Source organism: Cibotium barometz, chromosome 52 (genome assembly GCF_041138505.1).
Source record: "Cibotium barometz isolate CiBa-2024 chromosome 52, ASM4113850v1, whole genome shotgun sequence".
NCBI lineage: Eukaryota > Viridiplantae > Streptophyta > Polypodiopsida > Cyatheales > Cibotiaceae > Cibotium > Cibotium barometz.
In genome coordinates, this window is record NC_141097.1 from 3,582,768 (window position 1) to 3,599,387 (window position 16,620).

The window sequence follows — 16,620 nt, forward strand, 5'->3', positions numbered from 1 at the left end:
CTCTCTCTCTCTTGTGCTGTTTTTCTGCATGCGTTTTTTGCTCGTGTTCCCAGATCTGGTCATCATGTCCGCTGCGTATTTTGACATCCTTGTGTCCAAAGGGCCTATAAAATGCGCATATGCTCATTGTTATACTCATTCAACTCCTTTGAGTTGGGTCCTTAGAGTAGGACAGATTTTGGTGTATTCCACCTTTTATGCAAGGCAGCCTAGGGCTGTAGAATTAGGTATCTTTTTGTACCATATGAAATATATTGAATTTCCAGCATATCTTTCTCTCTCTCTCTACTCTCCCTTCTGTCTGCGTTTTTGCATCAGCATGTTCTCAGTAGTGTTTAGGGCTGAAAGAAGACTCCCTGAGCTTCCGCGTGTTACATTGGTATCAGAGCATTAGGCTTAGCAAAGCTAAACACTGATTTAGTCCCATATGATGGTGTACAGGTCCAAGGTACAGGAAAGTGCATGGGTACGAAGCCCAGGGCAAGGAACACAAGATCGGGAAGAGCTCCCAGGAGGTTTGTTGGTGGTGTTCCACAAAGCCAGTGGGGATGGCAGTCTTGAGAGCCAGATAGGCTCGCGGGCAACGGTCCCAAGGGAGGATTATCCTCCAAGGGGTGATGTGAGAGTGCCTGACTCATTTCAAGACCAAGACAGTGTTCAGAGTCAGGGCATGAACGGATTGGGGACTGGACGGAACAGATGCATAGATCTTATTCAGAGTCAGAGTGGTTTTGGATACCGGGCCAGGTTTTAGAGAAAAGGGTTGCCACAGAGACGGATGGATGAACGAGGGACTTCGGGAAGAGAGTGGGATGATGACAGTCATCCAAGAATAGGTTGGAATCCCGTCATCAAGTTTAGTAGAGGGGGATGTCATGTGCAAGAATTGCCCATGGACATTCTCAGAAGCTAATCCAGAAGGGGCAGCTAGAAAAAGAGCATTTAGAACCAGAAGTTGGAGCATAAGGTGCAGAAGTGGCTAGTGTGGACTTGGAGCAAGGCATGGAGGACTTGGAAGAGGCCGTCGGCTGCAGGAAAAGGTCTTTCGATTGGACCAGTTAGGAGTCGGCTATACCAGGGCTGCTGTCGGCTGTAGGCTCTGCGTTTTATGGAGAAGATGCCAAGTCGGCTGGCCGACCAGCAGTCGGCCAGCTCTCCTTGTGTCCAAAGGGCCTATAAAAGGCGCATATGCTAATTGTTATAATCATTCAACTCCTTTGAGTTGGGTCCTTAGAGTAGGATAGATTTTGGTGTTTCCACCTTTTATGCAAGGCAACCTAGGGCTGTAGAATTAGGTACCTTTTTGTACCATATGAAATATATTGAATTTCCTGCATCTCTCTCTCTCTCTCTCTCTCTCTCTCTCTCTCTCTCTCTCTCTCTACTCTCCCTTCTGTCTGCGTTTTTGCATCAGCATGTTCTCAGTAGTGTTTAGGGCTCAAAGAAGACCCCCTAGGTTGCCTTGCATAAAAGGTGGAATACACCAAAATCTGTCCAACTCTAAGGACCCAACTCAAAGGAGTTGAATGATTATAACAATGAGCATATTCGCCTTTTATAGGCCCTTTGGACACAAGGAGAGCTGGCCGACTGCTGGTCGGCCAGCTGACTTGGCATCTTCTCCATAAAACGTAGTGCCTGCAGCCGACAGCAGCCCTGATACAGCCGACTCCTAACTGGTCCAGCCGACAGACCTTCCTGCAGCCGACGGCCTCTTCCAAGTTCTCCATGCCTTGCTCCAAGTCCACACTAGCCACTTTTGCACCTTATGCTCCAACTTTTGGTTCTAAATGCTCTTTTTTTGGCTGCCCCTTCTGGATTAGCTTCTGAGAATGTCCATGGGCAATTCTTGCACATGACATTGGGTCTCTCTTTGGTTCCTAGTTTGCTCATTCTCATAGGCATGTTGCCTCCTGCACTTGTTGAGCATACATCTTGTCTATTGTTGTGTGGGAGCATATATTGATACCAAGTTCTACACCCACTATTGGGCACTGATGACGTTAGTGGGGATGTTGTAGTATGTAGTCCATACTATGCAATGTGCATGATGAAGTTGATGGTTTATTGTCTTGTGGATGACTACCATGAGGTTATAAATTGCACTTTCTTATAAGGTGAATTTGGGCATGTTCTTGGATTCATCTAGGTATATCTTTATGCTGTATTAGCGGACATGCAAATTTCACATTGTGAAGTTTTCGTCCAAGTTGCAGCCAGTTGATATTGTGTTAATTCTTTCTATCTTTAGTGGTGCATATGCCCTATCAACTACCTTGTTGTTGTAAAAATTCTTTCTATTTGTTATGATCCTTAGTGCTAGGCTTCATTATGGCTGAGTCTACCCTGCATCTCCGGAGCTTTGACAGAAACTTAGTACACAGACCTTTGTATGAATGTATGCTCTTATGTGTGTGCGTGCGTTGGAGCATATATTGATACCAAGTTCTACAGCCACTATTAGGCACTGATGACGTTAGTGGGGATGTTGTAGTATCTAGTCCATACTATGCATGATGAAGTTGATGGTGTAACACGCGGAAGCTCTGGGAGTCTTCTTTCAGCCCTAAACACCACTTAGAACATGGTGATGCAAAAACGCAGACAGAAGGCAGAGGAGAGAGAGAGAGAGAGAGAGCTGGAAATTCAGTATATTAATATGGTACAAAAAGGTACCGAGTCCTACAGCCATAGGCTGCCTTGAAGAGGTAGTGAGAAAACCCTACCCTAATCCTAGTCTAGACCCACACCCAAAGGGGGAGTGAATGAGTCTACCCTTGAGCACACATGCCTATTTATAGCCCCTTTGGACCCTTGGAGTGCTGGCTGACTGGTCATAAATCCATAAACGCTGAAGCGCCTGCAGCCGCCTTCCTCTGGTACAGCCGACTCTCCTCTGGTTCAGCCGATAGACCCCTTCATGCAGCCGATAGCATCCTCTTTATGTCCTTCTCCTAGTCCCACACTGCCACATCTGCACTTTGTGCTCAAAATCCTGGTTCTAGTCATCTTTTTCTTGGCTGCCCCTTTTGGACTAGCAGAATGTCCATGGCAATTCTTGCACATGAAAGATGGTTTATTGTCTTGTGGATGACTACCATGAGGTTATAAATTGCACTTTCTTATAAGGTGAATTTGGGCATGTTCTTGGACTCATCTAGGAATGTCTTTATGCTGTATTAGCGGACATGCAAATTTCACATCGTGAAGTTTTCGTCCAAGTTGTAGCCAGTTGATATTGTGTTAATTCTTTCTATCTTTAGTGGTGCATATGCCCTATCAACTACCTTGTTGTTGTAATAATTCTTTCTATTTGTTACGATCCTTAGTGCTAGGCTTCATTATGGCTGAGTCTACCTTGCATCTCCGGAGCTTTGATAGAAACTCAGTACGCACACCTTTGTATGAATGTATGCTCTTATGTGTGTGTGTGCGTGGGGTGTGTGTGTGGGAGCATATATTGATACTAAGTTCTACAGCCACTACTGGGCACTGATGACGTTAGTGGGGATGTTGTAGTATCTAGTCCATACTATGCATGATGAAGTTGATGGTTTATTGTCTTGTGGATGACTACCATGAGGTTATAAATTGCACTTTCTTATAAGGTGAATTTGGGCATGTTCCTGGATTCATCTAGGTATATCTGTATGCTGTATTAGCGGACATGCAGATTTTACATTGTGAAGTTTTCATCCAAGTTGCAGCCAGTTGATATTGTGTTCATTCTTTCTATCTTTTTAGTGGTGTATATGTCCTATCAACTCCCTTGTTGTTGTAATAATTCTTTCTATTTGTTATGATCCTTAGTGCTAGGTCTCATTATGGCTAAGTCTAATCTGCATCTCTAGAGCTTTGACAGAAACTCAGTACACAGACCTTTGCATGAATGTATGCTCTTATGTGTGTGTGTGTGTGTGTGGGAGCATATATTGATACCAAGTTCTATAGCCACTATTGGGCACTGATGACATTAGTGGGGATGTTGTAGTGTCTAGTCCATACTATGCATGATGAAGTTGATGGTTTATCGTCTTGTGGATGACTACCATGAGGTTATAAATTGCACTTTCTTATAAGGTGAATTTGGGCATGTTCTTGGATTCATCTAGGCGTATCTTTATGCTATATTAGCAGACATGCAAATTTTACGTTGTGAAGTTTTCGTCCAAGTTGCAACCAGTTGATATTGTGTTAATTTTTTCTATCTTTAGTGGTGCATATGCCCTTATCAACTACCTTGTTGTTGTAGTAATTCTTTCTATTTGTTATGATGCTTAGTGCTAGGCTTCATTATGGCCGAGTCTGCCTTGCATCTCCGGAGTTTTGACAGAAACACAATACGCATACCTTTGTATGAATGTATGCTCTTATGTGTGTGTGTGTGCGTGGGGTGTGTGTGTGTGGGAGCATATATTGATACCAAGTTCTACAACCACTATTGGGCACTGATGACGTTAGTGGTGGGGATGTTGTAGTATCTAGTCCATACTATGCATGATGAAGTTGATGGTTTATTGTCTTGTGGATGACTACCATGTTCCTGGATTCATCTAGGTATATATCTTAGCCTCACAATCATTCTCCAACCCTGTCTTTATCAAATAGGGCTCACAATGGTCACCCATCTCAGCTATTCTACCCTGTATGTGGTCTTGGTCGTCATAGCACATGCCTCTGAGGTTTGATGCATGGCAGGTAGGTAATGGAGCATGACGAAGTTGTGTTTACATTGCTTGCAAGTGTGGCGCAACAGACTGGTCTGAATTTTATGACTGATTTTCTGTTCTCATAAAAATGAGTTTCCGATGGCCTTTTGTATATGTTTAGGTGAGTTGATAGGAGGTTTTCATGCCAAAAATGTTTGACAATGTCGAAAAAAGGTGAAAACATATTTTTGGCTGTGTTTTCATGCAACTATGCTCCCGGTGGAGTCAAGCACTTGGAGCTGATTGCGTGACAATTTGAACTAATTCTGCTTCGCTTAAGATATTTGTGATTTTTCTAATGAAATTGTGATTAGAGTGTCTTGATGGGGAACTCAAATTTCATGTGTTTTAAGTAAATTTTTAAGTAAATTTGATGTTTTCTGATGGCAGGTTTGTAAACATCCTTTTGCATTTTCCCCTGTCTACGCGGACAACGCACCAACACGGCTATCTTTTCAGGAGTTTTTACTTGGAATGGTAGTTAAGGCCGGCAAAGGCATGCACTTCTTTTTCCGACTTGCCTGCGTAATCTCAGTGTGGTTGATCTTCATTCCTTTCACAACCTTCTGGATATGGCGGTTTACTTTTGTTCGAAGCATTTTGGAAGCTCAAAACTTGTTTCTTAATCGCTTTACACCAGTCTTACTCTTCACGGACTGCCTACATGGATTTCTTTTGTCTGCTGGTATTGTGTTCATATTTCTGGGTGCCACTTCTCTGAGAGAATACTTTCGTCACCTGAGAGAAATAGGTGGTCATGGTCTTGAAGGAGAAGATGATGTTATTGAGAGACAAGCTGGTGCTAGGGCGGGGAGGAGGCAAGGGCAAGGTGGTCCCGTATTAGGAGAAAGGCCTGTTGGTGCTGCTGGTCAAGCACAGCCTGGAGGAGGAAATAGAGAAGGCCAGGGCTTGGCTGCAGGCGCTGGACAGATAATCCGAAGAAATGCAGAGAACGTGGCTGTTCGCCTGGAACTGCAGGCTGCTCGTCTAGAAGCACATGTGGAGCAAATGTTTGATGGAGCAGATGACGTAGATGGGGCAGAAGATGTGCCTTTTGATGAGCTTGTTGGTATGCAAGGTCCAGTTTTTCATTTGTTAGAGAATGCCGTTACTGTGAGTATTCACTCCTTTAATCTCACTTTGATGATTGAGTGTTTGTATCCAATTTGTACCTTTTTTGAACTACTAAGCAAGGGTGTTTTGGTTACCTTTACAGGTTCTAGCAAGCAATGCACTTTTTCTGGGTCTCGTTGTTTTTGTTCCTTTCAGTCTTGGGCGCATAGTCCTCTCTGCTGCCTCTAACAAGATAAGTGCTGGCTCTTTCGGTGCAAAGCTTGCAGCCACAGCTGTTCTCAATGTCAATCACACAGTTCCTTTTGAGAATGTATCGGGGAGTATACATAATGCTATGCAAATTCTTACTACAGCAACATTGAAATTTGAGGGAATATCAGCTCAAGGCAGCATAGAGACCTTTCCAGGCACAGAGGTGGCTGCAGAAGCTTTGGCAGTGGCCTCATTGAAATTTTCTGATTCTGCCACTGTCGCAGTTGGTTACAGTGTTATTGTAATGGCCGTTAGTTTCTATCTTGGCCTCATAGCCTTAGTCAGATTGAGCAAGGGACAGCCTTTAACAGTAGGTCGAATCCATGGTTTAGCATCAGTGGTGGAGGCTGGTCCTTCCTTTGCCAGGCAGGTTATTGCAGGATTGAAGTATTTATTGACAATGTTCAAAGTTGCTTTTCTCTTGTTGGTTGAGCTTGGAGTATTTCCCCTCATGTGTGGGTGGTGGCTAGACATATGCACACTCAGTATGCTAGGAGGCAGTGTTGCAAACCGGGTTGCCTTCTTTTGGGCTTCACCTCTTATGAGCTCTCTTCTGCATTGGCTTACGGGAATTGTCTATATGCTTCAAATCAGCATGTTTGTAAGCTTGCTTCGAGAGGTACGATCTTTTTTTATATTTTCCTTTTTTAAGCGTTCGAAAATCTATGTGGTGGTTTATGTCTTCTGATTATTTTACAGGTCCTCCGACCAGGAATTCTGTACTTTTTGCGTGATCCAGCAGATCCAAATTATAATCCCTTTCAGGATCTTGTCAACGATCCCATTCACAAGCATGCTCGCCGTGTACTCCTATCATTGGTGGTTTATGGCAGTCTCATAGTAATGCTTATATTTGTACCAGTCAAACTTGCATTATGCTTTGCCCCAGCAATACTCCCTCTTGATATCAGGTATGTTACTAGTCATTTGGTTAAGTGACATTTCTTTTGAGATTTGAGGTTGGATGATGATGTGCATCCTTGGTGCAGCATTTCTGATCCCTTCACGGAAATACCAGCCGATATGCTTTTGTTCCACATCTGCATCCCTTTTGCTGTTGAGCATGTCAGACCCAGGGTCACAGTAAAGGCTATTTTCTTGCATTGGTTCTCGATAGTTGGCAGGATATTGGGACTCCATGAGTTCTTGCTTCCTGGTCCAGCAGAAATAGAAGAACAGGGAAGGGAAGCACAAAGGGTTGTACGGGGTGGTGCTGCTCCAGGCCTCAATCAAGTCAGGCTAATTCTACCTCCTGGTGTTCACGATGAGCTTGATGCTGATGATCAAAACAACTCAGAAGAGTAAGCTCTTTTCCCTGCGGAGGATTTAGTCAGAGCTATGTGGTCTGGTTTGTTTATATATCTAAATTTTTGTGGGAATGGTGATCAATAGGTACATGTTTGTGTTACGTATTGGCTTGCTGCTTTTTGGAGCATGGGTTACACTTCTTATTTTCAATTCAGTTGTGATGCTGTTACCTGTATCACTTGGGAGAGCAGCATTTGCATCCATTTTGCGTCTTCTAGCCGTTCATGGTGTTAAATGCAATGGTGAGTACACATAATAGAGTTTTTTTGGGTGAAACAGTAGAACTTATATCAAGTCTTTATCAAACCAGATACAAAATAAAAAGTCTATTACATTGGCCAGTGGCCAGTAAATCTAACCTGCTACTAGTACAGTAACCAAAAAGATACAACCATAAAGGAGCCCTAAAGTTCCTCCCAGTAATCATCAAGTAGACCTCTGAAGCCAAGTTGTGCATCTCTCCTCCAAGTGATTGTGAGTAGTCCTGGCCATGAAGACGGTCTACTTCCCAACACTGCCTCATTCTAGACATTGAAGCTTGGTACTGTCTGCAATTGGCTTCCATATTTGACATGTATTGACAGATTTACCGTGAGTTAACTGCGTCTGCAGTCAGCAGACCCGCCATAGCTCTTAGCTTTCCAACCATAGACCAAAGCATCTCCATCTATAGTGTGGGTCAATAATTCTTTACTTGGATCTCTGCAATCGAGGATTTCATAGGAAATGATTAGGGTGACCTAGAGCTTCCTCTGCTTCTACTTGTCTGCATCCTAAGTTGAAGGCGAGCCGCGAGCCTCAACAGAACAGACTTATTATTCTGCACCACTTCAAAATCCGTGATGGAGATGTTTGTAACACCACTAAAGATCAATTTTAGTGTTTTCAACAACATGAAAAATTAATGTTCTCAATAAAGAACATAAACCTGTGTTTGAGAAGTGTTTAATTCTAGCCGCAATAAGGATTAAATGTAATACATAATGGATATTTTGTAGCCTCAAACACTAGGGCATTTGTATGCAACCAGAGAGAGTAGCATGGCAGGCTACTCATCCCCTTCATTGGTACGTACCTAATGCTAATCCTCGGGATGAGTGGCCTAATCCGGTAGGGTTAGGGGAGCCCTAGGATTAGGAAAAGCAAGTTGATACATGCGGCTAACGCTCATGGTCAATAATACCAAGTATACTGGCTATTTATGACCGAACAATTATTTATAGCAGCAGGAGTCACTATATAAGTGAGACTTGGTTATTATTGTTCACAGAGTTATTCATTCTGTGGTCTCTGATGGACTAGGATTACCATCAGGAACATGATGGGATTTGACGGATCCCATATGGTCATGCTGAAGGCCTCAGCACAGGCAGGCGTTGGTGGTGTATGAGTGTTGACTGGCATGGTTCGTGGGATTGAAGCCTCAGCCTCCGGCTTGGGGGTGGTTCCGGATGGAATCTATGGTTGGGAGGTGGCTAGTTTGCACCCCTTCTATTTGGTACTAAGCTAGCTGTTCATGTTTAGGGAGATCTTGGTGGATCTTACAGTTGGTATTAGAAAAACACAAGTCCGTCAATCCTCTTGATGACCTGCTTTAGGAGTGTTGACAATCATAATAATTCTCCCCTAATCTCAGCACAACTGGCATATAGACTCTATAATTCCGGAACAATTAACCGTGAGCTTGGGCCGCTTGTAGCAGCTTGCTGTACCTAATCCTAGGGCTCCCCTAACCTTGCTAGATTAGGCCACTAATCTTGAGGATTAGAATTGGTACGTAAAATTCACCGAGCAGTGTTTATTAAAAATTTGCAAATGGAATTGGTCCTTGACAAGACCTTAGTATTCCAAGCCTCAAAATCCCATAGATCACACCCCATACTTGAACCCCCTTTTTTTGTAGACCATATGCCCTCTTTGTTGGGGTGAAGGCGTTATGCCCACCCTTATAGTGTGTACAAGCCCATAAGTTATAGTACATAGTACACTTAGTACTTTTAATGTACTAAGTGCACTATGTGTACTAGTGCAATATACATGTGTGATAGGGGAGTCACACACTCATGCCTCATGAGTTGACTTATCCCCACAACTCTCTCTCTCTCCCTCCCTTGCTTCTCTGTGTATGTCTCCCACATGACCTAACCCAAACTTTCCCACACAACTGGTATCAGAGCTTTGGTCCCTCCCTCTTCTCCTTGATGGCTCTTGCTGATTTCTGTCCTTCTGTTCTGGTCGTATTCAGCCCTGTCATGCTAGTCGCCTGCTGAATCCCTCTTGGAGCTGCCTGTATCCTTTCTGGTCGCCTTTTTTTTTCTGCCCAGCCACCAGTAGGCGTGGGCTGGCTCAGCTGCTGCCCAGCAGCTGGGCATAGGCAGCCCAGCCATTGTGGGCTGCTCAGCTGCTGCCCAGCCAGCAGCGTGGGCTGCCCCAGCTGCCCAGCAGCCAAGCGAGGGCTGCCCAGCAGCCAGGCGGGCTGCCCAGCAGCCACGAGCAGCCCTGCAGAGTCATTTTCAGCACACAGTAGCTGTATTTTCAGCACACGCAGAGAAGCAGGTCTCAGCAGCATTAAAGTAAACATCAAAGCATTCAACATCAGCAAGTTTCGCCCCCCTCACCTGCACAGAACAGAAGCAGCAATCATCAACCCCTCTTTTCCTGCAACAACAAAAACCCGCCTGCAAATCAGAGAAAAAATCAGAAAATTACAAGGTATTTTTCTCAAATTTTTTTTGGGATTTGCAATTGAGCAAGTACAGTAATCAATTGAGCAGGTACAGGTGCCCAATTGCTCAATTTTTGAGCAAAATTGGCAAAATTGGGTGAAATTGGTCACAATCAGGATCAATTTGCAGAAAATTGGCCAAATCAGGATCAATTTGCAGGAAATTGAATGTCAAAATTTGGGGCTTTTGATGTAATTGTGCAATTAAGCACTCATACATGCTGTATGATGTGAAAAATCGCACATTTGGGCAAAATTGCAGCAAATTGCAGTTCAAATCAAGGGGCTTTTGTGCCGATTGAGTTGATTTGCATGCAGGCAATCGCATTTGATGCTGTGGATAATGTGCTGATGCCTTACAAGCACTCAATGTGCCTGTAAATCAAGGGGCTTTCATGTATTTGATGTATATGTGGCCAAGGGGAAGCATCGTGAACACTCTGGATGCCTTTATGTGCGTCAATGTACCATGTATGATCAAAAATTGATCTTAAATCAAGGGGCTTTTCAAGTTCGTATGTTTGTTGAGCTTGGCAAAGCAGCAGGCAAGACATTTATGCCTTGAATCCTCAAAAATCAGCTTGCAGTCAAGGGGCTTTTGCCCAATTTCTGTTCGGAACTGTTGTATGCAGTGTTCGGGACTGTAAAAGTCTGATTTTCACTCATTTGGACAGCCAAGATAGCATTTATTGCTACTGTACCTGTTGGTACAGATTTGGTACAGTTTTGTACAAGTTTTGGCATGGCTGTACACTGTTTTGAGTGACCAAAAGGTTCAATTTCAGCTGCTGTACTTCCCGGTACAGGTTTGGTACATCATTGGTGAGCACTTGGTACTGTTGTACAGTACTTTGGAAGGGCAATAGAGCACATTTAAGGTGCTGTCCAAAATCTGCAGCAACCAGATTTTGGTGATTTCATCACGTAAAGTGGGAGAAAAGTTGCATTTGTGCTTCCGCAGTGGGAGATAAAGCTTGGGAGAAAAACTGTGAGCACTTTGTGTGCTTTTGGTTGGTGCAGTGTTTGCACATTTTTGCAGGGAGTCAGGCATTGACAGGTTGCATTTTGCTATGGCAACCACAGGTGAGAGCTCTTCATTGCTTCACATCAAGAAGCTTGAAGGCTCGCATAATTATGATATTTGGCAAACCCAGTGCTACAATGTGTTGCTCCAGAAAAAGCAGCACAAGCCTATCAAAGAAAGGGGTGTAATGCCCGCTTCTCTTACTGCTGAAGAGTGGGAAGATATGGATGAGCTGGCAAGATCTACTATCATGTTGTCTGTGTCAGACTCTTTACTTTTCAGCATTCGTGAAGAGAAAACAGCTTGGGGAATGTGGCAGAGATTGCAGGACTTGTATGCCCAGCAAAGTGCCTCAAGGAAAGTGTATTGGTTGAAGAAACTCATAGGTCTTCAGATGAAGGAAGGGGCGTCTATGACAGCCCATCTAAATGAGTTTAATGGTATTGTCAGCGAGGTCATCAATCAAAAGTTGGCAATGGACGATGAGTTCAAAGCCACTTTTTTGTTATGCACTTTGCCAGAGAGTTGGGACACATTCAGGACAGCCACTAGCAATTCGCATGCTATGCTGTCATATGCAGATGTTGAGGGTGCTCTTCTTCAAGAAGAGATGAACAGGAAAAACAACTCTATTGGAAAGTCCAATGCAATGAATGCACGTGGGAGATCCCAGCAAAGGGGAAAAAGCCAAGAACGGGGAAGGAGCAAGTCTCGCTCCAAAAAGGATTTGGAATGCCATTATTGTGGCAAGAAGGGACACATTAAAAAACAATGCTACAAATGGAAGAATTATCAAAAGGAAAAGGGAAAAGGCAAAGACAAAGAGAAAGATGAAGCCAAAGATGTAAAGCCAAAGGGCAAAAGTGGAGTCAAGATCGAAGAAATCAATGTGTCACATGCAGGTGGCAGTGAGGATGAGGTCCTATTTACGTCTTCACTTGATGCCCATTCACTTCTTACAGGTGGTCATGGTATGCACTCATGGATCATTGATTCAGGTGCCTCTTTTCATGTCACAGGTTGCAGAGACTTGTTTGTTAGGTATACTGCTGGCAATGAAGGAGTTGTTTATTTGGGTGATAACCATGCATGCAACATTCTTGGCAGAGGTGATGTGAGGCTTGTGTTTTCAGATGGCTCACAGCTTATGCTCCATGATGTCAGGCATGTGCCTGAGATCAAGAAGAATCTGCTTTCTACTGGACAGCTTGATGATGCTGATTATGTTACCACATTTGGTAGTGGAAAGTGGAAAATTAGTAAGGGCTCACTGGTTGTTGCCAGAGGCTCTAAGGTGGACACTCTTTATTTCATGCATGCAGGTGTTTGTCACCATGCTAATGTAAATGCAACCGAGCTGCCGGAAATTTCTATGTGGCATAGCCGGTTGGGACACATGAGTGTCAAAGGAATGGAGCAATTGTCTCGTTTGGGTTACTTGCCTTCTCTAAAGTTTTCAAGTTTTCAGTTTTGTGAGCATTGTATATATGGTAGGCAACTACAGTGCTCCCACAAGAAAGCTCTTGGACAGAAAGATGCTCAGTTAGAGCTTGTGCATACAGATGTATGTGAGATGCCTCAGCTTTCTTTGGGAGGGGCAAAATATTTTGTGTCTTTTATTGATGATGCCACACGTAAGGTGCGGGTCTATCCTCTTCGTTTGAAGAGTGATACATTCTCAGTGTTTCAGAAGTTTGTTGCTCTTGTTGAGAATCAAACTGGCAAAACACTGAAGGCTTTGCGTTCCGACAATGGTGGAGAGTACATGTCCAAACAGTTTCAGGACTTTTGTGATGCTAAAGGCATCAAGAGGGAGCTCTCTACTCCTTATGATCCTCCACAAAACGGGACAGCAGAGAGGATGAACAGGACCATACAGGAGAAGGTCTGTTCTATGTTGTCACATACCTCATGGTTTTTGGGCTGAAGCTGTTATGACAGCCGTTCACCTTATAAACAGGTCACCTAACACGAGGCTTGGTGAGAAAGTGCCAGAAGAAGTATGGACAGGGAAGCCTCCGTCATACAAGCACTTGAGAGTGTTTGGTTGCGTTGCGTACGTGCACATACGCAGGGAAATGCGCACCAAACTTGATCCTAAGTCTCACAAATGCATATTCCTAGGATATGGTGACAGAGGTGAAATGGGGTATAGACTTTGGGATCCCATGAATAGAAAGATCATACGCAGCAATGATGTCATTTTTGATGAAACATGCATGTATAAGGAGCCTGCAAGGCAACAGGAGCCTAGCAGAGTCATCTTTGATGATGATGGACATCATGGACAACAACCAAGGGCTGTAAATCAGCCATTACAGCAGCAAAACCAGCCCTTAAATGGTGCTGAAAATGGTCCAAATGGACAGCCAGAGATGGCAGAAGATATCCCTATGGATATACCACAGTTAGAGGAGATACTGGGCATGATTTTTCAGCCTTATGGCATGGAACATGAGCCACCAATGGGTGATATGCAGGCTGGACAGCAACCTGCAAATGATGGTCATTGGGTACGGAGGTCCACTAGACCCTCCAGAGCCCCTGACAGGTTTGTTCCAGGGGTTGACTACTTGATGCTTACTGACTGTGGGGAGCCCTCATGTTATAAGGAGGCTTTACAGAGGGCAGACAAAGCTCTATGGGAGCGTGCCATGAAGTCAGAGATGGATTCTCTGCAGAAAAATGGAACTTGGAAGTTGGTGCATTTGCCTGCAGGCAAGAAGGTTTTGCCATGCAAGTGGGTTTACAGGCTCAAAGTTGCACCAGATGCAAAGCCAAGATACAAAGCCAGGTTAGTGGCTAAGGGCTTCAAGCAAGAATATGGTGTGGACTTTGATGAGATCTTCTCTCCAGTGGTCAAAATGACCACACTTAGAGCTGTGTTAGCTTTGGTTGCGCATGATGATCTGGACTTGATTCAGATGGATGTGAAGACTGCTTTTCTTCACGGTGATCTCCATGAGGAGATATATATGCAGCAGCTAGAGGGTTATGCAGTGAGTGGAAAGGAGAAGCTTGTATGCAAGCTGAAAAAGAGTCTTTATGGGCTCAAACAGGCACCAAGAGAATGGTATCATAAATTTGATACATTCATGAAATCTCAGAAATTCAGGAGAAGTGACATAGATCACTGCTTGTACACCAAGAAAGCTTTGGATGGCAGTCTATTGATCCTCATCTTGTATGTTGATGATATGTTGATTGCCGGAAAATCTCATAAAGAGATGGATGCCTTGAAACAGAGGCTGCATCAAACCTTTGATATGAAGGACTTGGGTGATGCAAATCACATTTTGGGTATGCGGATACTTCGGGACAGAAATCAGCATGTGTTGTATTTGTCTCAGAAGGAATATATTGGCAAAGTTTTGCAGAGGTTCAATATGGACGGGGGGAAGAAGACTACTACTCCTTTGCCTCCATATGTGAAACTCAGTGCTATGGACAGCCCACAGTCAGATAGTGACAGGGCTGATATGGCCAAGATTCCGTATGCTTCAGCTTGTGGCAGTCTCATGTATGCCATGGTTGCTACTAGGCCGGACATTGCATTTGCAGTGGGAGTGGTTTCTAGATACATGGCCAACCCTGGCAAGAAGCATTGGGAAGCAGTGAAAGGTGTCATGAGATACCTGAAGGGCACACAGGATATGTGCATTTGCTTTGGCAAAAAGGATGCATTAGTGCATGGTTACACGGATTCGGATTATGCCGGTCATCCAGATAACCGGAAGTCTACTACCGGTTATGTGTTTACATTCACAGGAGGTGCTGTGTCATGGATATCCAGGATGCAGAACTGCACAGCCTTATCTACTACAGAGGCCGAGTATATTGCAGCCACAGAGGCTTGCAAGGAGGCATTATGGCTATCTCGGTTAGTGGTTGATTTGGGTTATACAGGGGATATTCCATTGTTGCATTGTGACAGTCAGAGTGCCATTCAATTGGCAAAGAACCCTGTCTTTCATGCAAAGACGAAGCATGTGGATGTGAAGTATCACTTCATCAGAGAGGTGATAGAGAACAAGCAAATTCAGCTTGTTAAGATTCATACAGATGACAACCCGGCTGATCTGTTGACAAAGAGTTTGCCTCCGGAGCGGTTTGCTCATTGCAGACACTTGATGGGCATTGGATGAGGCCAGTTTCAGCCTTGATATGGCCTTGTATATTATCATGTACATGCTGATTTTTCTTTTCCTTCATTTAAGGGCACTTTGCCTTTAAGTGGGAGGTTGTTGGGGTAAAGGCGTTATGCCCACCCTTATAGTGTGTACAAGCCCATAAGTTATAGTACATAGTACACTTAGTACTTTTAATGTACTAAGTGCACTATGTGTACTAGTGCAATATACATGTGTGATAGGGGAGTCACACACTCATGCCTCATGAGTTGACTTATCCCCCACAACTCTCTCTCTCTCTCTGCCTTGCTTCTCTGTGTATGTCTCCCACATGACCTAACCCTAACTCTCCCACACACTCTTCATGTCAATGCCCTCACTTGGATTGCAAGCTAACACGCAAAATTGAATGGGAGAAACCAGGAATTAGGGTTAAGAGTTCATGTGTGGGAGACATACACAGAGAAGAAGGGAGAGAGAGAGTTGTGGGGATAAGTCAACTCATGATATTGAGTGTGTGACTCCCCTAACACACATGTATATTGCACTAGTACACATAGTGCACTTAGTACATTAAAAGTACTAAGTGTACTATGTACTATAACTTATGGGCTTGTACACACTATAAGGGTGGGCATTATGCCTTTACCCCAACAACCTCCCACTTAAAGGCAAAGTGCCCTTAAGTAAAGGAAAAGAAAAATCAGCAGGTACATGATAATATACAAGGCCATGTCAAGGCTGAAACTGGCCTCATCCAATGCCCATCAAGTGTCTGCAATGAGCAAACCGCTCCGGAGGCAAACTTTTTGTCAATAGATCAGTCCCACTGCAAATGCAATGTCCGGCCTAGTAGCAACCATGGCATACATGAGACTGCCACAAGCTGAAGCATACGAAACCTTGGCCATATCAGCCCTGTCTCTATCCGACTGTGGGCTGTCCATAGCACTGAGTTTCACATATGGAGGCAAAGGAGTACTAGTCTTCTTCCCTCCGTCCATATTGAATCTCTGCAAAACTTTGCCAATGTATTCCTTCTGAGACTAATACAACACATGCTGATTTCTGTCCCGAAGTATCTGCATACCCAAAATGTGATTTGCATCACCCAAATCCTTCATATCAAAGGTTTCATGCAGCCTCTGCTTCAAGGCATCCATCTCCTTACGAGATATCCCGGCAATCAACATATCATCAACATACAAGATGAGGATCAATAGACTGCCATCCAAAGCTTTCTTGGTGTATAAGCAGTGATCTATGTCACTTCTCCTGAATTTTTGGGATTTCATGAATGTATCAAATTTATGATACCATTCCCTTGGTGCCTGTTTGAGACCATAAAGACTCTTTTTCAGCTTGCATACAAGCTTCTCCTTTCCACTCACTGCATAA

The 16,620-nt window shown here is 43.9% G+C and overlaps 1 protein-coding gene across 1 annotated transcript in view; it reads left to right on the forward strand.

Annotated features, from left to right (window-relative positions):
* LOC147608694 (putative E3 ubiquitin ligase SUD1) overlaps positions 1-16,620 on the forward strand; it is an 89,688-nt gene that overhangs the window by 20,348 nt on the left and 52,720 nt on the right. The window contains exons 2-6 of the mRNA XM_086788472.1: positions 5,100-5,822; positions 5,926-6,654; positions 6,735-6,946; positions 7,025-7,336; positions 7,428-7,585. Coding sequence (XP_086644598.1) covers positions 5,100-5,822; positions 5,926-6,654; positions 6,735-6,946; positions 7,025-7,336; positions 7,428-7,585 — 2,134 coding nt within the window. The remainder of the gene's footprint in view (positions 1-5,099; positions 5,823-5,925; positions 6,655-6,734; positions 6,947-7,024; positions 7,337-7,427; positions 7,586-16,620) is intronic.